Source organism: Molothrus ater, chromosome 2, assembly GCF_012460135.2.
Source record: "Molothrus ater isolate BHLD 08-10-18 breed brown headed cowbird chromosome 2, BPBGC_Mater_1.1, whole genome shotgun sequence".
NCBI classification, from domain to species: Eukaryota; Metazoa; Chordata; class Aves; order Passeriformes; family Icteridae; genus Molothrus; species Molothrus ater.
Window position 1 is genome coordinate 60,634,539 of NC_050479.2, and position 24,765 is coordinate 60,659,303.

Consider the following 24,765-nt stretch of genomic DNA (forward strand, 5'->3'; position numbering starts at 1 on the left):
GAGATGCTCAGAGGAGCAATCGCCGTTTGAAATAGGAGGTAAGGAGAGGCATTCTTTTTGTCCAGTCGCACTACTTAGCAACCCGCAGGTGATCCCATTCCATCGCCAGCGCTACCAGGCAGGAGGGAAGGAAAAGCAGCACAAGGGAAAGAGCCGCTTCACTGTTGTACGGACACAGGGCTGAGCATTTTACTGATTATGATGTGGGACGAAAGGCGGTGCACAGGGAGGCATCAGATGAGGAGCGCTTCCAGAAGGGTGAGCTATGATCCAAAGTGGCAGCATTTGCAGGGAATGGAAGTATAAACACAATGAAACATACACAGACATCAACTGAGGTGCAAGCAAGCATGTAGATTTTAAAACGCATTTTAGCGGGGTTTTTCTCAGATTAATTACGCTTTATACTTTCCTTTACATATATCCCCCCCGACCCCTCTTTCTAAAATCCTGTATTCTGAAGATGGGCACGAATAATTTCCGTGTGGCCTGAATGTTTTTGCCGCTCCTGATCCCATTTGTTAATGCGCTGATTATCCCTGATGCCCGCATTGATTATCCCATATCACTCCGTTTCCCGCTTCCCCCGGCCTGCGGCGCGCCTGTCTTGGCCGCGCGGGAGGAGGGGTTTCGCGCTCCGTCCTGCCGCGCTATTTGTCCCTCCGGCCGACCCGTAGTGTTCGCTCCTCCTCGCGCCATGATGGAGGGTGCCGAGGGCCTGCGCTACGCCGAGTACGCCCGGGCCCCTACGGGCGCCGGCAAGGGCCAAGCCGAGCCGGACCGGGGACTGGTGAGCGCACGGCGGGACCCCCACCCTGGGTCCGTGAGGCCGCTACTGCCCCGTCCGCAGCCCCGGCCTTCATATGTGTGAAGGGTGACGTGTGTGAGCGGGGCGGGGGCTGGGGCTGCGGGGCAGGCGTTCTGCGCTCCCCTTGGGCCGGGCAGGGGGCTGGGGCAGAGGGGTCTGGGCCGGTGCCGCAGGTGCAGCTGCGGCGTGGGCAGTGGGCATGGCCTCCCAGCCCTGAGGGGACGGCACACCCGGGGGTCCGTGAGTGTTCGTGGTCCCGGGGAACGACGGAAGGCAGAAGGTCCTCAATCGGAAAGTTTTATTCGAGTGTTACATGGTCGGTGTGGAAATGTTGGCTCTGGCCTGTAAGCACATGGCAGCGGGTTTTGGATACAGGGGTAGGTTGAAGAGAGAAAAGAAGATGTGAATTAAAGAAGACTAGAAAGAGAAAAAGAAAGAGAGGAAAAGTAAGAGAGTAAAGGAGATCACCAGTTCTGGTTCCAGCCTCAGTCCAACTGGTGAAATGTCCTGGGGGTGCCTGGGAATACTTTTCTATGGATAGGTTTTCCCTGCCAAGAAGACAGGTTTCTCTTTTTCTGCACATTTCTGGAAACCGGCTGGAGGGCTTGGGGGGTTCTTGGTGGTCTTGATCTCCCCCCCTACAGTCCATGCCCAGTGCTTGGCCTTGCACTGTACCGTGCTGTGTTTACATCCAGGAGCTGGAGCAGGGAAAAGAGCTGCCCTGCCTCTGCATGGCCCCCTTCTCCAGCCACATCTTGTTCTTCCCCATGGGCAACAATCCTTAGTTATTCCCAGCAGTTCTTGTCTGTCACCACCGAGAGCCCTTGGTTGGCTCCACAGCCAGTGTGTGTTTGGAACATACACATTAGTCCCTTATCTGCTGGGATTCCACAGCAGGGTACATGGGAACTCTTCAGCCCTAGCACTCACAAACGAGGCCAAAAATTTTGTTCCCTGCCATGAAAAGGTGATACCTGATGTGTTTTCACCCACTGTGCAAATGTTATTACCACAGGCAGGTTTGAGTGTTGAAGGTTTTGTAGAGCTCTGTTCCAGAAAAGTAATTCTCATCTGGTACTTCATACTGTGGGAAAGGCTGGGTGGAGGCAGAGTGTCAGCAAAGTTTCCTGTGCTCTATCGTGCTCTAGAGGAAAGGATGCTGGGATTTTATCCCACTTCTTCATTCCTGTCACTTCAACTAGTTCAGGGAACAGCGAGCTCCCATTGGAAAAGAGTATTGGGAAAAGCACATGGCTTAAAGCCCCAGATGGTGAAGTTTTCACATTTTTTAAATGGCTTAAAAGTCTTACTTGCCTAACCTAATTGTGTGTGTGAAATTGTCTCTACAATATTTCTACTTTTTTAAAACACAGTTTTAAAAATCACAGTTCTCTCAGTTATTTATTCATTGTTACTACAGTCTAGGACTTTTTTTTTTCCATAGAAGAATATTCCTGTGTATTTAACAGCAAGTGTGTAATCTTAAGAAGCTGGCTCTGAAACTCATTATTGTCATGGCCATTCTCCCTGTGGAATGCTGGCAGGGAATTTCTAGAATTTTGTTCAGTCTTTGGGCCTTCTTACCCATCAGAGATAAAAGTTGCATTTGGAGTTAGCATGGCTTGCTTTGTTGTTGTGTGTATTGTCATTTTCTTACTGAGAGGTCTGGAGACTGAGGTGGGTCTTTTTACAGGACTGAAATCTGGATGTCTACAGTTTTCTGTTGGAATTTATTCCTTAGTCCAGGGTATTAGCTGAAAGTCACTTGATCATGGTCACGTTCACTCTTGTAGTTGTTTTAGAAAAGCATTTGGAGCAATGGAAGAGCAGCAGTGGAAGCATGAGGGGTCTCTGCTGAAAGATCACCCACAGGAGCCTTTGTTAATTAGTGCATACTCAAGAAGATTGATTGGAATACCTTATGGTAATTGTTCTATTAGTGAATCTTGCTCTGGTTCCATTTCCTCTGAAAAACCATCCAGAATTGTAGTTGTAGCTTTATATACAAACCAAAAAGGTTGCTGGAAGTTAAAGGACACAAAATGACATGAGAATTGTGTCAGTATGGAGAACAGCATCTAGCTGAAATTACTTTCAATTCACTGTGGAAAACAAATTAAATTTCATAGGAGGGTTAAGACTAGAGGGAGAATACTAGATTATGAAATAAAATTGGTTGCATAGAGTTTATAATATAATCCCACTTCACAATGGTTCTGCCTCCATATAGTGTTACGAAGGTGGTTTGCTCTAGAGCGGTATTCCTATAAACTGTAGCTACTCTTCTGAGGAATAGAAGCCTTATTCTATCTTCCATACCAAACAATCATTTATATTTCCAGTCAAGAATTTTTATTTAAGGGAATATCTATTTTCAGAAATATTTTTATACACTTAGTTAATATACTTTTGTATCCTACTTCTTAGCACTGTATAGAACTAAAAAAACCCACAGCTAACAAACCAAACCTTGAAAATGTTTAGTTAAGCAATTTATACTTGTGTGTATTTAGTTGAATGTAGGTACCTATTTCCTATTTTGCTGGTCCACGATTAAGCATGGATTAATTGCAAAATGCCATTCAGCCCATGAAAACAAATTATTATTTTCTCTGTGCTTTTTATTCTGTTCTTCTCACTGTAGGTTTCTGAGGCAAAAGACTGTAGGACTCCTGCTGTGTGTGTGAAACTTAGTAGTGAGGAGAGCAAAATATTTTTCATTTGACTGAGAAGGGTGTTCCACTAGTTGTAGCAGAAGAACCAGTATAAAATCCAAATCATATGCAGGCAGATAGGTTTTAATATTTGGAAAGCATTAACATTTGCAGCCCATTGTCAGATTAAGAGTGTTGTGCTGAAGTTTTAAAATGATGCATTTGAAATTCTCCTTTTGTTTATAAATTTAACTTTTTTCTACTTCATAGAAGAAGAAGAAGCTCTAATGCTAAGAACTCCATATGTAATTTTATTTTTTGAGTATTTTTAAGTTAAAAGGGCACCTGGATTGGGGATTTGCAAAAATAATATCTCATCCTCCCCTTCTTCTGCTAAAAAATTAAGGCTACTGGAGAATTAAATATTAAAGGAATAGGCAGAAATTCTCTGTTTTCTAACATACTCTGTGTTACTTAATATGCTTTATGGTCTTTCGTTTGCCAAACACTTAGGTAAATCAGGTCTTGGCAGTTGCCTTTCTAATGCTTGTGCTTTCTTATAGTGACTTCTGAAAAGGATTAAGAAAATTCAGGTTTTACAGATTTAGCATAACTTTTTCATTAGCTTCCTTTAGCAGTGTTTGTTACTGAAGACTGAATTACATAGTAAAATTAAAATACTGAGATCAGCAGAATAGCATGGGGTTGATGACTAACCTTTGGGAGCTGATTCATTGAATAAAGAAAAGGACAGATGTTAGTTTTTAATATTTTATTTCTTTATTTTTCCCTCTTGGATTGTAACATAATGATTTCATTTAAAATCCACATCTTGGAAGTTTCTTAACAGCATTTTTGGAGGGGGGAGAAGGTCAATTCTGTCATAATTGAAAGTCAGTGTGTATGTATTTATTTATTTATCCCTTATGAAATGCAATTTCAAGCAATAGGAGACAAAAATGGTCATGGTGGTAGTTGTATTAGCATGCTGTAAATGAACTGCTGCCTTCCACAGAGAGAGCGAGTTGCTTTCATTTAGTATTGACGTGAAAGGAGTGCATTTAATTAAAGCTTTGGACTTTACATTTCAAAGCACCAGGCTGACCTTGACTGATTCTTTTAAATATTCAACTGAGTTGAGAGAGCACAGAAAAGGAAACTGAGTCCAGTCGGACTTGAAGAATTTACTTGTTAGTACTTGAAGTTGCCACTGCTTTTATGATAGTCTGTGTCAAGAAAAAGGCCAAACTTGCAATCTCACACTGATCCAAATTCCGTCTTTGTCACATGTGTATAGTTAGGATACATTCACACCATAACATTCAAGATGCTTTGGTGCCTCAAGTTATCACTTCTTTGTTAATATGTGGCAAGTGACTCTTCTCTAACGTGCTCATAATGTAAATAAGGTGAGTTACCATAAACCAATATTTCTCAGATTTTCTGATGCCTGTACCTCACTTAAATGTGCGGACAGTCTTGTTCCTCTCTGGCTTGAGCTTTGTACCGTTTTTACCAAGTTTTCTGTCTTGTCTTTATTTCCCCTTGATCCTGCATCCTGCTCCTATTCAAGGGCTTGCTGCTATGGTTTGTTTTTACCTGCTGTACTCCAGGCAGCAGTAGCTTTCCACTGACTGCTGGTGCTTTCCACTGAGGTTGGACTAATGCATTCCAGTGGACATGACTGACTCTGCCAAAGGCCCTCAGGGGTCTCTGCATTGTGCTCCCAGATTACTGTGCAAAATCACTTCAGCTACTTCTGCACTGAACTGACAGAATCCTGGTGTTAATAGTCTGGTCTCTGTGCTTGGTCTTGCCTGTGATGAGGTGTCTGCTGCTAATGCCTTATTGGAACCTGCATGTCTTGTAAACTGCTGACTTAAACCACCTTTTTGGTGGCAAAGCAAGTATAACTTAATTTGGACAATCAAAGGCTAATAAATTTTTTTTTTGCCAGCGTGATCTATTTCACACATTGTTGAGCTCTTAATTGACTGTAACCACTTAGTAAAAGAATCTTGCTGTCAGTCTGAGTAAGTCAAGGAAACTCTTGAATATTAATCCATGGTCACAAACCACAAGACAGAATAATATAGAATTCCTATAGGGTTAGGATATTTCTAGAAAGGTGGCTGTTTGTGGTTTGTGTCTAAGTGGAGGAATTTTTTTTGAATGTTTGAATATTGAGAGCCTGGGAAAACTGATTTGTGAGAAGAAGTGAAAAGAGTTTTAGTATAGTGAGAAGATGAACTGTATGCTTCACAATTTTACACCATCTACCATTTAAGATAACATCCTTAAACATTTTCATGGGGAAAAGAAGAGAGGAAATTTTGTGGAACTGAAAGGAACAACAGACATAAAGCTACTATATTATTTTTACATTTAGAAATGAATGCTACTATTGAGACTGAAGACCACACTGAAATGGAAGAGTTAAATTACAAAAATGTAATATACAGGCAAATATCTAAGGCAAAAATTCCCCCTCAGGTAGGTGGGAGGTAGGTGTTTAGTTAAAATCTGCAGCATCCAGATGCTAGATCCAGAGGAATACAGCTGCTTCTGCCAGTGACCTCAGAGGAGGCTGGGACTTATGTCCCGAGCTCAGTGCTACAGGCAGCAGTCACAGCCACTCGCCTTCAGAGCCAAAGCTGTAGGAGCCACTGGGCGTGAGGGCAGCTCCTGCATCTTGTGCAGCTGCCTCTTTCTGGGCAAGTTGCCAACCCATGATCTAAGTCCTACTAAGCCAGCTCTAGGAAGGCTTTGAAAACAGTATTTCTGAACTCTTCCCCTGCTCCCACAGTCTAGAAATGAGGTTGGGTACAATTGAAAAGAAAGTATTTTAGCCCCAGAAATCTTAGTGGTAAAGGCACCTGGGTTCCAGATCCAGTTACTAGGGCATTCACATTGAAGGTACAAAACGTATAAACCAGTTATGGGATAGTTGTGGAAGTAAGTCATAAATAGAAGAGACAGTCTGGTGATAAAAGCATTTTCACTGTCATTATGTTTTGAATTCAAGATAAACCTAATCTGATTTCTCAGGTTTCCCAGGGGGAAATTCAAGGCATTATTGAACTGTCGTATGATAAGACAGGTGATACCACAGATGACTATTTCCTTTGTTTCAAAGATTGCATGGAGGATTTTCAGAAGGGGAGAGCTTGTTACCCTTCCTGAATTCTGCAAACATGTGAGAAGGCAGTCCTTTCTTCAAGGTTTACTTCATATCTTTCTTCAGCTTCTTGATCAACACAGAAATACTTCTTACCCTTCTTGAAGTGCCTGACTTTTTCAATCACTGCGTAGGAAAATACATACATCTGATATGGGAGTTAGTTCTTCATGTTTTTGTAGTAAACTGATACTTTGTTATGTAGAACTAGACTGCACAGGTAATTTCAAATAATGCTGTATAGTTTTATGCCTTGCGTTTTTATCAGTGCATACTGTGAGCTGATTTCAGTGTGTGTTCACTGATTTGCTAGTGGGTAGTTCAAGTTAAACCTGATACAATGGTGGAAGTCAATGGGACTGAACTATAAAATCCAATAGCCTGTGGAATACAGAACTTACTTTCGTCACTTTCATAGCTTATAAATGAAATGTCCACATTAGACATCAGAAATGCTCCTTGTTAAAGTAAAAGGTGTGTATATATCAAATTAGAATTCACATGTTATTCTGATTCCTGTTTTTCTGCTTTAGGCCAGGACTATGATAGCACTCGGACTTGGTGTTGCAACTGTTGCGTTTGCAGGTAAGGTAAATTACCCACAGAACTCTCACTTTGTGAGCTGTGGTTTCCAAAAGGGTTAATGAAGTTTTTATAAATATAAATAGTGGAAAGTGGAAAGGTTGCTCAAGAGAACTATGGAAAATTGTATCCACCTATAGAAGTCCTAAGAATTGTGTCCACCTTCAAAGTAATAAATTCCAAAACTCTTTTTGAAAAAGGTGGAGAAAGCTGGATAATGTAATTTCATGGACAGCAGCTAAAATGCTCCATCTGCTTTTTGTCTGCAAAACGAAAGGTGAAAAGTTTATTTACTTAACAACATATTGCAGTGTAGAGGCCCTTTAGTATGGAAGAGTGCAACAAGATGCTGTGATGATAAGGTGATGCTCAACAAATTGAAATAGAGGAAAATAAAAGGTTTTAGTGACTAGTGATTTATCATACTAACTGTTTCCATACTACATTTTTTATTACATGAACTCTTTGCATCTGGACTGTTTGTTATTCTGAAAAATATGTTCTAGTATGAAGACAGGGTATGAGTTTAACATTAAATAATGGTTAGCAGAAAGCATTAAGAAGACGGTGAGGTAATGGTACATCGCAACATTTCAAGAGAGATAGTCCAATGTGGTTTTGACTTCTCTGTTACCATAGGCACGGGCTTAGATCGCTGAAATTTACAGATATGATATGTGTTGTAAGAATGAATGCAAGATGCTATTTGAATGAAGCAGAGCCGAATTTATAAATAGTTTTTCCATTGTGTGTAATATTAAGTTACATTGCTAAAGAATAGTTAAAACAGTAAGGGGGGAGAGAGGATTTACATGGAAAACCCACCAGTAACATGGCATAAATCTTGATTCTGGTGTTGATAGATCTGCTTTGTTCTCTGGGAACACAGCCTTACGGAATCCCTCTAGTCTTTCCTGGCTATAGACACTCAGTGCTAGTGGGGAATTGAATGGCTCTGAATCCCAGAAGATCGTCTTTTTCTAATGAAATTAAAAATTCAGTATTTACAAGGTGTGTAATTCAGCATACAGCATCACAGCAAGAAATGTGTAGTACATGGATTTCTTTTTTTGAAGACATAACCTTTGAAGAGTATTTGATAAATAATGTATACCCAAAGCTAATGTTTCAAACCACCCTTTTTCTTAAAGTTCACAAGGCAGATATCTTCATTTATCATATTGAAATGTATTTAAATCTATTTATTTAGTGAGTTAAATAGTGCATAAACACAATGGGTCTTTGCAGTCCGTGACTAGGTTTTTAGATGCAGTGTACTAAAAGTCTTCTCCCTCTCCCAATAGTTTGGGGTTTTTTAAAAACAAAATTCTTTGTGCTGTAAACTGATGAACATAAGTTGGAGCTTGTTTGTGGGGTGTTTTTTTTTTGCATTTTAGTGAATATTTCATTTACCTCCATCTTTTTTTAGGTCGTTATGCTTTCCGTGTTTGGAAACCATTGGAGCAGGCAATTACAGAAGCAGCAAAGAGGATTTCAACTTCTGTAAGTTTGGATACTACTTTATGCTAAATTTATGATTTTGTATTTCAAGTATTCAGAAAGGAGATATTTTATGTTAAATACAGTAAAGTGCCAGGTAGATATTTTTTTCCCAGGGTAGGGGAATTTTAAATCCCTATGGATGAAGCTGTATCAAAAGATGTTGATGAGTTTGATAAACAGTTGCAGTTTTTTCTACTGATGTTCCTTGTTTTGGAACCCTTTACTAGTAAGTGTAAAGATAAATTGTTCAAGTACGTGGTGAGAAAGTCACTAATTCCTAACTATTGCAAAGTGTTGACACGCAGTTTCATTTCCAGCAGCTAAAAGTGAAAGAATTTAGTCTTTTAGATACAGTGTTAAAAATCAAGAAGGCAAATTGATGAACTTCTAGGACGGGTTGCCATGGAGATGGGAGAGCTTGTGTGCTGGTTTACATGGGAGTTGTCTTTTTCTTCTTCCCCAGCTAATTTGAACTTTTAACCAGGTTTTTGTTCTTTGGTTTTTTCCTGCTGGTTAAAAAATACAATAATGAGGTAAAAAATCAAGAAGTAGAGTGTTTTGTGGGATGCATATGCAGGGAATATTTGAGAGCATTTTCTTACTGCTTCAGTGACTATGTTTTCCTCTGGTAAATAAATACATGTCTTCTATTCCTGTTTGATTGAAGTAATTCCCAATGAGCTAGATGTCTGCTTGTAGCAGAATGTTCTTTCAGAGTTCATAGTCTGTGTACACTTACCCACAGCAAAAGAATGCTATTCCCTTCATGATGCTGATGGGTGAGCATGTTCAGGGAGTAGTTGTTGCAGGTTATTATTTCCTGAAAAATATTCTAAAGGTAGGTTTTTAAAAAGCATGATATTAGTATTGTACCTACTAATGTTAGGCCAGTTGCAACACAGAGCCTGTCTAGACAGACACTGAGGTCCAAATTCATTTGCCATCTGTACTTGGTGTTCCTGTGCTGAAGGTGCAAGCTTCCTGGGGAGGAGATTCAACTGTCCTCTTGGGGCTGTGTGTTTGCTTGCCATGTGTTTCAGCCAGAAACAGTGCTCCTAGAAAACTTTTTTTGCTCTCTGTCGCTCTTATTGCATTGCTGTTCTGAGACCACTGTCAATTTTTTTTTTTCCTATTTAAAAAAAATTTTTGAGATATTCCCATATTGCCTGCCAAAACAACAGAGGGGACTTTAGGTACTGTGAATTAAATTGCTTTCACATGATACAGATACAGGCTGACTTGCAGACTTGCTAGATGTAGCTGGCAGTACATGTGGCTTCAGAGTATGGAGTGCTTCAGTCTTCACCCTCCCTCCCTCCCTCCCTAGCTGTTTTACTCCAGCCATTCTTTTTCTATCCATTTGTAGATACAGGCTAGAGAATCTAAATTCAGATACATTCACATAAGAAAGCATGCAGTGACTCTTTTTAACACATTCAAATGTGACATGCTACTGCATGGAGAGGTGTCTGTTCCTAGGAAACTGCACCCCTCAATACTGACTGAGCCAAGCTCATTACAGACCTATCTCTTTTTTACCTCAGTGACTTTGAGTCCTGCAGAATTCATGAACAGCCATAAAGAGCAAACCAGGAGCTTCTGCATTCTAAGTGTTCTTAGTCCCTGGAGCAGTATCCTCTGTCTGCTTTCACATCCTGCCTTTCTGCCCAGAATTGTGTGTTGATTTCCAGTAGGGTATCTCTTCTGCTGTTCTATTTCTGTACTTGAAAGTACAAGTTTTCAGTGTAAGATGTACTTAAGTACTGGAGACAGTAAAAACTGGCTTCCTGTTTGCCATTTACTGTGTGTATTTTCTGGCTTTATATTTGTGAGAGGATAGTGATAATATTTTTCTTCTACAACCATGGTCCAAATTGAAGATCCTTGTATAATTCTTGGCCAAGATTATTTGATTTTTACTACTGTACAGCTACTACTTCCTCTGTTTATATTTTAATTTTTTTTTCTTCTCCCCTTAACAATGGATTAATTTCTTTAAAACAGTAGAGAAAAGATTAAATGCAAAAATCCTATATAAGTGCTTATTCTCCAAAGTGCTTATTTTAGTAGTTTCACTTGACTTTGTGGAATATGAAGCTGCTGCATTTAATTTGTGAATTAGCACTTTCATCACGTTTCTTGACAGCATATTGCCCTTTACACTGTACTGACAAAGTTTACCAAGAAGTTGGTACTTCTACCCGTGCTTCCTGAAAAAAAAAATTAAATCTCTTGACCTTCAGTGCTGGGCTCAGCATTACTTTGCTGGGTTTTTATGGTGAAGGTGCCTAACTTGGTCCCTATAATTTTCAGCGCTTATTCTAGCTTTCTAGAATGAAACCTTGTCCCTCATGGCCTTCTTTTCCTTGAGAGTCTGTGAACAGCTGACTGTTGAAAAGCTAGCTGCCTCCCTCTGTAAACCCCCACTCTTCCTCCTCCATTTACCCCTGCTCTGTTTGCACTAGAAATCACAGTTGATGTTGATCCCTCTCAATCACACAAGGTAATACAGATGCAGTTTATTCTTTCTGTCTGCTCACTAATAAATAATTTGGCAATTTTGAAGTGATCATTTAAAATGCTGCTTGCTGTATCTTGAGGATTTTACACTTCCTATTTACTTACGTAAATAAGTAACATGTACAGTCGACAACTGTACTCATCTTTTAGTCAGAAATAGTAAGCAGAGGCAAGTAAAAGCTTTATTTTGAATTTTTACATCTCATATAAGACAGTCACTTTATATTTAAGAATATGTATTTGTAAATGCTTCTGTCATTTAGTCTTGAAGTTTTCTACCATCTTTATTTCAGTGGAGAAGGACACTAGAGGAAACATTGTATTTCCACTCTATGGCAAGTCATAATGCTTGCTCCCACAGAAATGGTTTTTTAGTTTGTCTGTAGTTTTGTCAGTGGTCTCAGTGACAGTGTTTTGTTTCTGTGTGTAGTATGAAGAGTGTTGCCTGTAAAAGTTGCATAGCTCTAAGTAGTCAATTGGCTTTTCTTCCTCAGAATTAGTGCCATTAGTTGTACTATTAATATTTCGTTAAAGTGTGAAATAAAGAAGCAAGTATTTTGGTAGCATTCATTACCTTTCTTTGTGGAATCAATGATATTGAGGATTGAATGACAGATAGAAGATATTGAAGACAGACACAGAAATTCTAGGCCAAATAAACTATCAAAATACTCAAATCCCACAATCATGGAACTCTGTGTTCCATAAGAAAATGATGTCTTCTGTAGCACATCATTAGGTTTTCTCACTGTATTTTCTTTATTGGATCTGATTCTGCTCAGACTCATGCAGTTCTGAATTGAGGGGTAAGGGTAGCAACTGTCTCTCTTGTCCTTAATTGAAAATAAAGCTTCTAGAGAACAATGCAGTCCATTTTGTAAGATTTCTTTCCTAACCGAAGTTAAGGAAGTTAAAGTTGATACTAGCAAAATTGTATGTTATATCACAGCTTCTAATAGTTTTTGGTTGTAGTTTGTTTTTTGTGTTTGGTTTTTTTCCTCTGGTGTTTGTTCCCTTTCTGGTGGAGGACTGTGTTGGTCCTGGAACAGTAACATACAGTTTTCAGAAAAAATCACTACTCCATGTAATGTAATGTATGGTCTCAGTTTTGGTGTTATCTGGCATAGAAACAGTGATTATGCTTGTGATTATGCGCTATGAAAAAAAAAAAAAGTATCTTGAAGATGTCATGGTCCCTGTGCATTGGATTTTCTTATCTGGTTGCTTTTGTGAAGATTTGCAAGACTGAATAGATGTTTACAAAGCAAGTGCAGCCATTTTCTGTCCCTCCCTATGCCCCAAACCTATTAATAGCATTTGTTCAGAAAGGAGGACTTACATAAATTGCTAAACAGTAATAATGTGCAAGGAAATTAAGTAAATTAAATGATACCTCCTCCCCTTCCCCCAAATAGTACAAAGGAATGAAGAGCTCATTTCAATGATTTTTCCAGTACGAAATTTTCTTTGCAATTGCTGGAGCTAATAAATAATCAAGTGTCTAGAGCTGCCTGCTCATCAAGGAATTCTCATAACAGAAAAATATCTTTCCAGCCATTACTTAGAATTTGCAACTAGGAAAAAAATGTTTTAGTTTGAGTAGCATGCAAAAATTCTTTCATTAGGGAACTAGAAATTTGCTTATGTGTTGCCTAAAATGAAGTCTCAGTATTGTTTCCTCTTTTTTCTAACCAACGGGAAAAATGCTTTTATGTGTAATTTCCTTTTGCTTTAAATTCTGCTTAGGATGGAGATCTTAATTTAAGAATTGATTATTGTTTCTACATCCGTCACTTATGAGAAGAAAATCTTTTTTCGTGGAGACCAATTCAGCAAACTGTTTGTGTGTGAAAAGACAGAGGGTACAGAATTTATTTTTTCATTCCTTTTGGAGGTGAACTGAGGCTTCCTAAGGTTAGAACAGTGTCAAGGAAGTAGGCTTTAAAAACATGAAAAAATATTTCTGAATGTAAGCTTGCAGCCATCCCTCCCTAGTCTCTCGTTTTAAATAGTGTTTTAGATGAAATCTACCAAGAACAGAGACAAGCTGTGTTAAATTTAAATGCTGCTCTTCTCTACATTAATAGCAAGCTAGTGTTCTCCTGCATTAGAGTTCTATGTCAGAGTTGAAGGGCAGAGAAGAATTCAGGAAACCACCTGCACCTAGACTGCTTTGGGAGCAAATGTTTCTGGAAAAATGTTCAGAGAGCATTAAAGTTCGCTTTTCTCTTTTGCTTGTAGTAATTGTTGGCATTGTTGCAAATTTCTGTGCAGTTCTGCTCTTCAAGGGTATTACCTGTTGGCCATTAAGTTATTGACATCATTTCCCTTCAGAGAACCAGAGAAACGCTGTGTGTTCCCTTAGTGTTGCACCCTCTACCCTCTCAGGTCCATGTGCACTTTTCCAGACCTAGTTTGTGTTACCCTGTAGTTAAAAAAGTGGCTCCTCCACAGATTCTCATTGTTGGCATGGCATGTCCACAGTTCCTTCAGCTTTGATACCTGTAGTGTTACAGTAATGGTTACTCTGTTCATGGTTGGGGGTGGGAGAAGGAAAATAAAATTCGTTTTGGGTGATAACAACACACTAAAAAAATCTCTTCTGTGGTTGCATGTGACATTGTGGTAGCAATAGGTGAAGTATTTCTGAACCATGCTTTTTGGTGAATATCTCTCCTAAGCTTAAAGGCTTTTCTCAGATATCATAGACAGAGCCCTTTAAATTCTATATAATGGTTTTGAAATTATATAACAGAGCTTGTGTAGGCATAAGGCAAAATTCTCACTGAATATGAATGGCTTTATTTAGTGAGAAGAGTGTTTTTTCAAGGGCCAGGCATATTTTACTTGGGGGTAAAGGGAATACTTAAAAATAGTCTCAGCTCTCAGGCCATACTTCCCTTTGATAGCAACAAAAGAAGCTTATTTTCCCTCAGTTGATAGGTTTTGCATTGAGGAAAAGACTTTAGTCTTGTTGAGTGATTTCTGTGTGCCAGTTCGCCAAGGCTTGGAGCTACATCTGCTACCTCTGGGACTTACAGAAACATTCACATTGTGATCACTGCTAACCATCAATGATGGTTCCACAGGTTTTTTCATAATTTAAAATAGATTTATGGTAGACAAATATACTTTCAACCCATTCTCTATGACAGTAGCTGTAATGATTTGCTCTCATCTCCATCTCCTTTTTAATGTTCTTCTCCCACTGTTTTTTCTTCCCTTCTTAAAACAGTGGATAAAGTTTCATATGACAATGAGTTTAAAAAAATTAACCCCAGGTCCTGTTTCTAATAGTTGTCAGTCATTGGTTTTGAAGGAAGGATGTAAAGACTTAGGATTTCCCTATATATTTCACTATTTTCCAAATGTTCCCCAGCTCAGTGGTTTCCTAAAACAGGTTGTGGCTTTATGCCAAGCCTTCACTTTTTCCCTTGTTTCTTTCTGTTTATTTTTCTTGTTTCTTATTTTTCTTTTATTTTTTTTCTTGTTTCTTTCTCAGGATTCCTTTAAAGAACTCATGATAGACTTTTTTGAAGTAACATTCCTTCACATCAAATCTATTCTTATATCTATTGCGGTTTTTTACCAACTTGCTTTGTAGAAATATCTGTAGTGATTGTCCCTAACATCCATGGATGCCAAAATATTGCCACTTTTGGCATTTGTCATTGTGATGGTACCAGTGCTGTTCTCAACAATTATCCTACTTTCTCTCCCATGCCCTTCCCAACACATGCACTGTACCATCCTATGCTAGTATGTACTTTGATTCTGGACTTTTCTCCTGGAGGCAGGATTTCAGTGGTTGTAGCTATTAATATCTCTTATTAACAGTTGAAGATTGTGAAAACATAGGTAGGTTTTTTTAAGTTGTTTTTTTTGTATGTGTTATCACTCAGGAGAAGTCCTTTCATATTATCTGGTTTCCAGTCATTCCATGCCTTTGAAATAAATTATAGATGGATGTAATGCTCTGAATGAGGTCATATAACTACAGTTTAGTTCCTGGCACTTTGTACATGAACTAATTATTGCTTTTCTTCCCCTTCTTCTTTGTAGACTCTTTCATCATACTATAAGGGAGGATTTGAACAGAAAATGAGTAGGCGAGAAGCAAGTCTTATTTTAGGTGTAAGGTAGGTGTGTTGCATCAATATGTTTTTACTTCAGCAAGTATTGAATGAAGCAGATGCATGTTGCAAGAATGTGGAATCCTCTTGCCAAAATCATAACTTTTTTTGTAAAAGACTTCTAATGGCTTATAAATTATTCTAGTACTCTGCTTAAACTAAAAAGCAAACAATAGTACGCTCAGAAAAATATAACTTTTGTTTGGATTGAAGGCATGGTAACATACTGCAGTGGAGAATTGTTCTTGTTGTGCCCTAGGTCCATTTCAGCAGAGCCACTCCCCACTCAGGCATTTCCCAGCCTCTAGCATTGCAAGGGAGACTTCATCCCCAGTACCAGGCTCTGCACCCATCCCTGTGGAATTTTGTGAAGGGTTCCTGTCAGCCCCTTCCTGCAGCCTCTGGAGGTGCCTCTGACTTTTAGCCCTGCCCTCCAGCATATCAGCTGTTCCCACCATAGTGACAGACTTCTTGGCCAGTGGGTGATGTTCGAAGGCAGCATGATGTTGGTGTGAGTCACATTGCGAGTCAAGGAAAATGTGATTTTAACATTATATATTTTTCTCCTAGTGATAAAGAATCTTTAGAGCCCACTGTGGGATAAACAATATCTCATAAACTAAGGAAATTTGAAGTAAACCCCTCTTTCCACAGTTGCTTCTTTGAGCAGACCTGCGTGATCTCCTGTAATATTCAATTGCCCCTTTTCCCCAGTTATGGTTTAGAACCATCTGAGGTTCTAAATGTGGTATAACAGCTTTCCTTTTTAGTATTAAAAACAGCTGTACAAATCAAAATATAGATGATTGTTATTTATGGTTGTGTGATAAATCATTTTGGGTTTGTATCTATATAATCCAAGACCCTTCACCCTCTGTTTGTTTCTTCCTTTCTACGTCACTTTCTGTTCAATTGAAGCATTCTTTTTTACGCAGTTCTGTGAACTATTTTTGCAACATACCCTAATTTCACTGTGACAGAATAATAATTAGAGAGGTTGTTTACCTCAGGAATTTAGTTGGGCTGATACATTGCATTCAAGCTGTATCTACAGAAAGATTAATTAATTGAATCATCACTGATTAAGAAGTCACCTGAAGTGGAAAACACTGATTCATTTCTGCATACTAACAAATTATAAAAAACTGAACCATTCAAACTGTCCTTTTGCATACAAGAGTTTTAACTGTGTTGGCATACTGCATCCATAAGTGGTTATTTGTCTGGTAAGGTACATATTTTGTATTTAATTTAGGCCAAATACATATTTTATGTATGCCATTGAAGTAAACAACATTATGTAGGTAGCACCTGTAAATCAATGTGTCCCTGAATGTAACACATTGAACAGCTTTGCAAAAAATAACACATACAGGCATTATTTTCAGGCCCCAGTAGAAAGAAAAAATATTTATAGCTGCTATAAAAATATTTACAGTAGAACAAAATGTGATAATATTAAATATTTGTTGTTTTGTCACTGGTCATAAAGATATTTATTTTCTTGGAGGAAAAATTGTATTTTCTGCATTTAATGCTAGAATAACCAACCAGATATACCCTAGAACTGCTGGGGCTATCTTGTTTTTCCCCCCTCACATTTTTTATTTTAAATGAGTGGATTTATTACATTCTAGAAAAACCTGAAAGATACTTGTATGTGTCACATACACAGGCTTTTGAAAAATGTCATTCTCCTTGCCTTATGTGCCTTTGTTGTTGTTGCTTCCTCAGAGATGCAGTTTTATGTTTTGTCCACAAGATGGTGAAAATCTCAAGTTTCAATTATTTTTGAAGCCAGTATAAGCTGTTAATTTTTAGCCTGAGTTCTCTGGCATTTCTTGTAAGCACTTCAATTTGTTTTTGCAGTCCATCTGCTGGCAAGGACAAAATCAGAACAGCGCATAGGAAAATCATGATTTTGAATCATCCTGATAAAGGTAAATAATTACTACTTTTCTTAACTAGGGCTCGAAAGGAAGAGGCTTAAATGAGATCCTTCAAATTTTCTGACTGTGTAAATAACCACATCAACTACAAATGTTTGTTGTTTATTGACTTGAGCTTCTGTGTGTCGTCTCAGATAAACTGAGCTTTATGAACCAGTTTTGCTCATTTTTATTTAAAGTTGTTTTCTGTATTTGTGCTGCTTCAGTTAAGACTATGAGCTCAGGGACCAGTTTTCCACACTTGGCAAAAACTTCTTGAAAAATAAGGGAAAATAAGCTATAAAAATCTTACATTAAAATAAAATTCCTGTTTTGAACTGTGATGGACCAGTTGCATGCATGAAAGTAATTTTCTGTGGGGAAATGTTTTGCAGTTACTAAGTACATCATTGATGAATTTGAGACTTTATGGAATTCACTTGGAAAGAATGTAAAGCTGGGCATTCTTGGTTTACTGGCCGGGTTTTTAATGTAAATTTATCTTAGAGAAAGGCTATTATTATAACTTTAACTACACTACAGCTGGTTGAGAAAGAAAGCCCATATGTTCATTGCTGTCTCTGCTTTAAAATAACAGATGGTGAAGAGTTGCACTGTATTTCAGAAGTCAAAAGGGGAAATCAGAGGGTTTTTATTTCTTTTTGACAGAATTATAGGCTCCCTACCAGCACCCCATTTTAAGAAAATGAAAAGTGTCTCCACTGGCCATGGGAAGTGTTTAGTTGATGCTTTTCTCTCTTCATCCCTCATTTTAGTGTAATAGCTGTCCTGCTTGTTTGATTTCAAACCTTCATTTTTTACTCTTTTTGTAATGTATACGTTGTACAGACCTAGAAAGGAAATTCTCTTCTTTGTTTCTAATATATTACAGTGGTCAAAAGTCTCTTAACCACCAGAGTCCCTATTAGGTCAAGTTTTATTAATAATGAACTTCTACATTTGTTGTAGCAGTATGTGGACATGTGAGCCAAAGAGAATTGTGAATCTCCATGTGGATATTAAGTGTGTGTGAAGAGATGCTTCCTGTTAGGGAGATCCTAATGAACCTAACAAAGATTTTAATGCTGCACTCTGAGAATTTTAATGCCCCTGCAGCTGGGCACACTGTAGGTTTGGATGGATGCAGTGAGCCCTCCTGTGTGAGAGTGAGACACCGAGCGTTTTCTCAGTGGGAGCACCAGTTGTAGGGATTTGTGCTTCTCCATGCCCCTGAAGCTCTTCTGGCATGGCTGTAGAAAAAAACCTTAATATCTTCAGCTGCAGAGTGAGGGCCTGGAGTAATCTTGAACATGTGGTACCACAGAGAGGCTTGTTTACTTGTGTATAGATCAATTCTGGCTGTTGGTAGCACAGATGTTCATTTAAAAATAATATTCAACGGTATAATGTAATTTTGAAATAATATTTTACCACCTGGAGATGATAGAAGAAAGAGCAGTAATTGCAGATTTTAAGTTACATGTGTTCTGAGATCCAAACTGTTGGAGAGAGAAATATTAGAAATAAATAAGAAAATATATAGAAATTTGCATGAAAACATCCCCAGAGAGTACTACTGAAATGGTTGCTTGTTAATCTTTACAGTTCAGTTTTAAAGTGTTTTTATATTGATACATTGTATGTTAAGTTATCAGTTACAAATTTTTATGAAAGAACATTTCCTCACAGAAAAAAAAAAAAGAAGAGAGAAACCTTTTGGACTTGCCTTAATTATAAACAAACACTTAGGCAATCATGAGATTGAATTTCCTCTCATTGGAGGGCTACAAAATTAATATGGCACTTAAGGATGTAAATGTAGTGAAAACACTTCTAACAGATTTGAATTTACTTTAAGATGCTGTATTCTAGACAAGTAGAAAATCAATGTGCATTTTAAAATTACTTGGAATACATTGTTTATTGCAGGTTTTAGTCTTTACTGTTTGTTTGATCCTCTTACCTACTCTGTGAAAGAAGCTGTAGTCAATGTAGTAATCCTATTCCTTGCTACAAAGCTACTTGATTTAAGAAAAGAAAAAAAAAATTCTTTTTTGAATAGTCAATTCATCACTCATCCCTTGCCCTGCCTCACTTTCCTCCAGTGTGGCTTACTTATTAGAACTAAAGCCCTCAAACAAGACCAAACCATGGAAAAGAACTTTTTTTTTTCTGATTGTTACACTACAGTATGAAATTACACTGATTTGGATTCCTGCAGCAATGACCTAAAGAAGTCTTTAAGCAAGCCTCACCTTTTTATTTGTATGTGTCTACAACTAGCTCTGCATGTTTTTTCTATCATTGTTTTTTCTGATTAATAGAATGAAGGAAATGGTGAATGAAAAGAATTAGGTTGAACAAATGCCTTGGAAAAGGCTGTGCAGTGCACAGTACTGCTGGAATCACATTTTCACATTAAAATATAGGTGTATTATAGTAAGTGGTAAGTTACTGATATAGACCTTGCAGTGTTGTTTTTGGTGACTGTGGGCAGGTGGCTGGCACTCAAGGGGAGTCTGAAAAAAAACCCAGACACAAAAAGACTGCTGAACTGTAATCAGATGGCTAGATGGAGTGTAGAGCAATGGAGTGTTCAGCACTAGGAGTTAGGAGGTGTACCATGTTTAAATAGCTTTATTGTGATGAGTTCTGGCTGGTAGCTCTAGGCATCTCACACAGGAGATGCTTGCACAATAGTTCTTTGTCAAAGTTATTTTAAAATTTTACCTCTCAGTTTTTAGTATGAGCAGAAGTAATTGCTGTTAGGTTTGAATGAATGTTCAGGACAGCTGAGCTTGCATACATTTGCAGTAGCATCCCACTGCAGATCTAAATCACAGGATGTAAAGTGATTTCAGATTTCAGTCTTCTGTCTGAGACAAGTTGTTCTGTGTTATTCTACAGTGATTTCAGTTTTGTTTACATTTCTCATGTTTCCTTATCTATTAGTTTACTTCTTATCAATGTCAGTTGTATCAAAAGGATCTGTGTAGGAAAGAGATAATAAAAATGAATAATAAAGAGATGCTGCAAGTGAGATAGTTTGGTACTTAATACTAATGTGTAAACAGCATTCCTTTCCCCTTTCTCTTCTCAGGTGGATCACCTTACTTAGCAACCAAAATAAATGAAGCAAAAGACTTGTTGGAATCCAGTGCCAAAAACTGAAACCTGAAGCCTTGCGTCATAGGAGATTCAACAGATACATTGTGCAATAACTTTCATGTCTGCTTCTTCTGCACAGTTTCTTAACGTTGATTGTTCATATTTACTGTCATAATTAAAATGTTAAGATTATTTAAAAGGAAACTGAAATCTTTTACAGTTATGTAAAGTTATGTACAGTTATGCCCCTGCAAGGAGCAGACAGTTGGAATGATGATCCTTACGGATTCCTTCCAACTCAAGATGTTCTATGATTCTGTCCCAATTTTAGTGTATTCTTTCTGAATTATAATCCCTTACAAGCTTGGAAAAGTTCTTTTTACTGTGTTTTTTTCAGAAGTACTTTTTTGTTTCTTTTGTTAAATTTTGGATCTTTTAAAGTAAAAATTTTAAAACAGTCTTTAATATAGGGTTTTTTCTTCATTAGTAAAGAAATAACCCTGTCTTTAGGGTCACCATAAAATCTGTGACACTGCATTGAGTCACAGGACATATGACAGACCCTGTTCGGCAAGTTTTCAGCACCACCTTATGCTTGAGTCTGTTCATTTGTGAAGTAGTGGGGTTTGTTCATGGGTGCAGTTTGAGAGCTGCAACTCAGGACAAAACGACTGATAGGACTGCAGACAGCAGCTTCCACTAGGTGTGTTTTTGGGGCTATGAAGGAGGATTCTTGGGTTTGGTTACTTCTTTTACATATTAAAGGATCTCTGAAATTATCAAGTAATTATTTAGACATGCTTTTATTTCAAGTCACAGAGTATGTTTAATCTCTAGCAATTGGGGTAAACGTGAGGTTTTCTGCAAGGGTTTTCATGGCAGTGGGATTGAAGAAGGTAGGTCCATGTGGCATGGTTTAGATGGATTTTCCAGGCTGCTGCTTGTCTAGGTTAGCCAAGTCATATGAGCCTGGTGCAGGACTGATAATAGCAGGGAACAAACAGGAGTACCTGCTTTGCACATGGCTCCAGGAGCACTTCCTGGGTTAGTTCTTCAGTAATGCTCACATATCTGCATTATGCTTCATATCCCAGAGCATACATACTTCCCTCCTTATGTAGCATCCTAGCAATCTAGTGCTGGCTTTGGGGAATCCTGAAGTCATGGATCTCAGACTTCAGAGAGAGCAAGTTTTAATTGACAGCTCAGGGTGGGTGCTTCTTGGGGCACTTGGCTGCTGCAGATTGCTACCACTAAGTTGTCCACAGTTGAGTTAAATCTCCTAAGCACAGTCTAGTGCATTCAGTACAAGACTGAAAAACCTCTGGTGTCTATTCAAACTCTATCATTAGAGGTACAACCAACAGCTTACTGAAGTGCTACAAATACAAAATTTAGATACTCCATTTTCTAGATTATTTTGCCAGAGGTAAGAGGCTAAGAGCAGTTAATATGAGGTTGGATGCTTTAATTATTTATTCACCAGAACGTGCATTTGTAGTTCATCCAGTGATGGATGCTCAGATTATGTGGATTTTTCCTTGAAAGGAAGAAAAAGTATAAATTTTTTTAATCAGGTTCCTCACACTTTGTCACAATTCCCTTACTTTCATTAAAGGGAGATGAAAAATTTTAAGTTGACCCTAAAAGAAAAGAATAATTCTAAGTACTTTAGAGACTATGTTGCAATTATAGTGGCAAGACATGGCACAATTTCACTGGAAAAAGCAAAAAAGACTGCTGGGAGAAACCTGCCTGGGAATAGCACATGGTATACAAGTACTACAATTGCATCATGTAACTAGTGCTCTAATACAAGAATCTTGAATGAACATAGTTTATTCCTATGCAGTAGCTTTAATTGGTTCCTGTTAAAAGAGTAGCCATCAATTAATGCACATTTAGGGTTAGTCATTCTTTTCACTGGTGTATCAGTCTGTATTGGCAAAAAAATAGAACCATGACAGTTCTCATGTTGGAAGGAGACAAGTGAAATGGTAGTGTTCCTAATTTTCTGAAGTGGAATCTGTAAGTGATATGAGTCATTGTGCAAAATCAAAATTGATGTGAATGGTAGGTGGTAAAAACATTCTGCTTAATGATTTTGAACTGACTAGCTGTTGTTTTCATATAGCTACCTTATTTTTCCTGGATGAAATGTGTTGCAGAGAGCTGTTCTAAAGTATCAGTTAAAACAGATGCATTAAAGATGGCTTTTTGCTCTGTTCTTAAAAATGAACTTCCCATGTCTTTGTAAGAAGTAGAGGGTTTGTTATTTTCTGTGAGATTCTATTGTTGATAATTTCCTTCCTGATAAAATTATTTATATCTGATTATTTTGGATGAAACACTTTTTTCTGTCTTTCAGTTATGAGAGAGATTGTCCTTAACAAAAAGAAATAAAACTGAGTTCTGCTTGTGCTTTCTACATTTTTTTCAGAACAGACTATTGACTGCTTAAAAAATTTGATAAATTAACAAATTAATTAAAAATTCAGCAGATTAACTGGCTCATCCTATCTCTGGAAAATGCTGTAAAATAAATGAAGCTAATGAGGAGCAGTTGTAAAAGCATCACACATACAATAGCATATTTTTTCTTGTCTATTTACCTGCAAAGCTTGCTTTACCTACTAAGTGATGTTTAGAAGGATGAATATAGGACAAGGAAAGGCAAATCATGGAAGTGCTGCTCGATTTGTTGTTGTTGATAGTCAGCATGGCAGGCTGAGGAATGTCTTTGGATACTGCTGTGCGAAACAGCACCTGGATTGATGCTCAACTGAGCTGGGAAGAGCAGGATGCTACTATTTTTAAAAACATAGCCTGGTAATTTAATCTTAAAAATATTCAGCCTCTCGAGACTATTTTCTTTACTTGTCAAATGGGTAAGTGTTTTTGTGTAAGGAAAGTGCATAGAGGTTGATTTATTCTGGTGCAATTTCTGTCCATCTGTAGTACAAGCGGACTCATTTTTCATGTGTTGCTTTAATGTTCAGAAAACGTTCATCTGTAACTTCTTAGCTTGGGAATTCCCAGGTGTTTTTCTACTGGGATGATAACCAGTCCCAGATATCCTCTACAGCTTCAGAAGTCAGGCTGGACTGAGTGCATTTATATGGCATTGCTGTGGGTGATTCCCAGTTTATTTAATGAAGCAAGACTTACTCATCTGCCTGGTTTTTGCTCTTAGTCTGTGGAAGTTTTACCTAATATTTCATTCTTTACCCTTCATACAGGGGAGTTAGGGATAGGTCTACAAAAACACCCAGTGAAATCTGATTATCTGCCTTTGCATGAATGCCACGTGCAAAACTTTTCCTGGCTAGGATGGGACTGGGATAAAATTTAGACACAGTTCACAAAACCTTTGCCTGATTTTCTAGGTAGTTTTAAAGGTAAAAATTTACTGTCCTGTGTGCTTGGATTTTTGCTTCTGTATAAGTGTAAAATTACTTTCTTCTTGCAAGGTCTGCTCAGTTCAACACTTTTCTCATCCTTAAACCAACAGATTGGGTGTCTGGTGTCCTCAGTTCCCTAAAAAGCCTGATCTGCTATCTGTGTTTGTAGGGTGCCTCATCAGCCTGGGTGTGAAAATCGCAATATCTGACCTGCTACTCAGGTGAGACTGGTGATGAAGCTGGGCTGAGGAGGTGACAGCCCTTGCTCTGCTTCCTGCTGCAGCTGTGCCTTGCTGCAAAATGTAAGGCTCATAAAGCCTGTGAGATTCCTGGGCCTGCGTACTGAGCTCAGGTCAGCTTCAAACTGTGAAACGATGTCTGGACAACTTAAGGAAATTCACCAGCTGAGGTATTACTGACTTCTTAGGAGACTCATTTCCCACACTTTGGCCTTTGGGGTTTTTCCTTTAATTCTGACTCTTCTATGAGCATCTGTATGCTAGTCTGACTTTGGCAAGCAGCACGGCAGACTGGCACTAAATGGCCAGCTAAACTTTCCTGAATTTTTAATTGAATTACGACAAAACAAATGTTTTCCGTGGGTCACGAACAGCAAGTTTTTGTGTGTAGATTGCAAAGCCATATTAATGAATTTGGATCACCACCAGCACAATCCTGGGACTTTTGAACTTTGTCATTTCAACAAACAACAAGTTGTGTGTACGTGTATGTATAAGCACACACATGTTTATACACATACACAGAGCTTTTCTGGATCCTGTGTGGAATTTTCCATCTGCACTGGGGCACGCTTTTAAAAAAGGATACTTTTCTTGATTTTTTTTTTTTTTGTTTACTAAATTTTCCAAATCAGATCAAGGTAGCAAAAATAATGCCAAAATAAATTAGAGGTCTTAATTTAATTATGTGCATAAATAGGAAGCCAATTT

General features: G+C 38.2%; 1 protein-coding gene across 2 annotated transcripts; it reads left to right on the forward strand.

The window, feature by feature from the left end:
* Nucleotides 1–676: 676 nt before the first annotated feature.
* Nucleotides 677–22,842, forward strand: DNAJC15 (DnaJ heat shock protein family (Hsp40) member C15). Of its 2 annotated transcripts, none has more exons than XM_054518623.1 (6): nucleotides 677–790; nucleotides 7,174–7,225; nucleotides 8,652–8,725; nucleotides 15,308–15,384; nucleotides 17,248–17,318; nucleotides 20,407–22,842. In XM_054518623.1, the coding sequence occupies exons 1-6, from the start codon at nucleotides 698–700 to the stop codon at nucleotides 20,475–20,477; spliced, it is 438 nt and encodes a 145-aa protein (XP_054374598.1). In that variant the 5' UTR covers nucleotides 677–697; the 3' UTR covers nucleotides 20,478–22,842. The 2 variants fall into 2 exon arrangements, with proteins under 2 accessions (XP_054374598.1, XP_036237304.1); XM_036381411.2 differs by having other exon boundaries at nucleotides 760–819.
* Nucleotides 22,843–24,765: the final 1,923 nt, after the last annotated feature.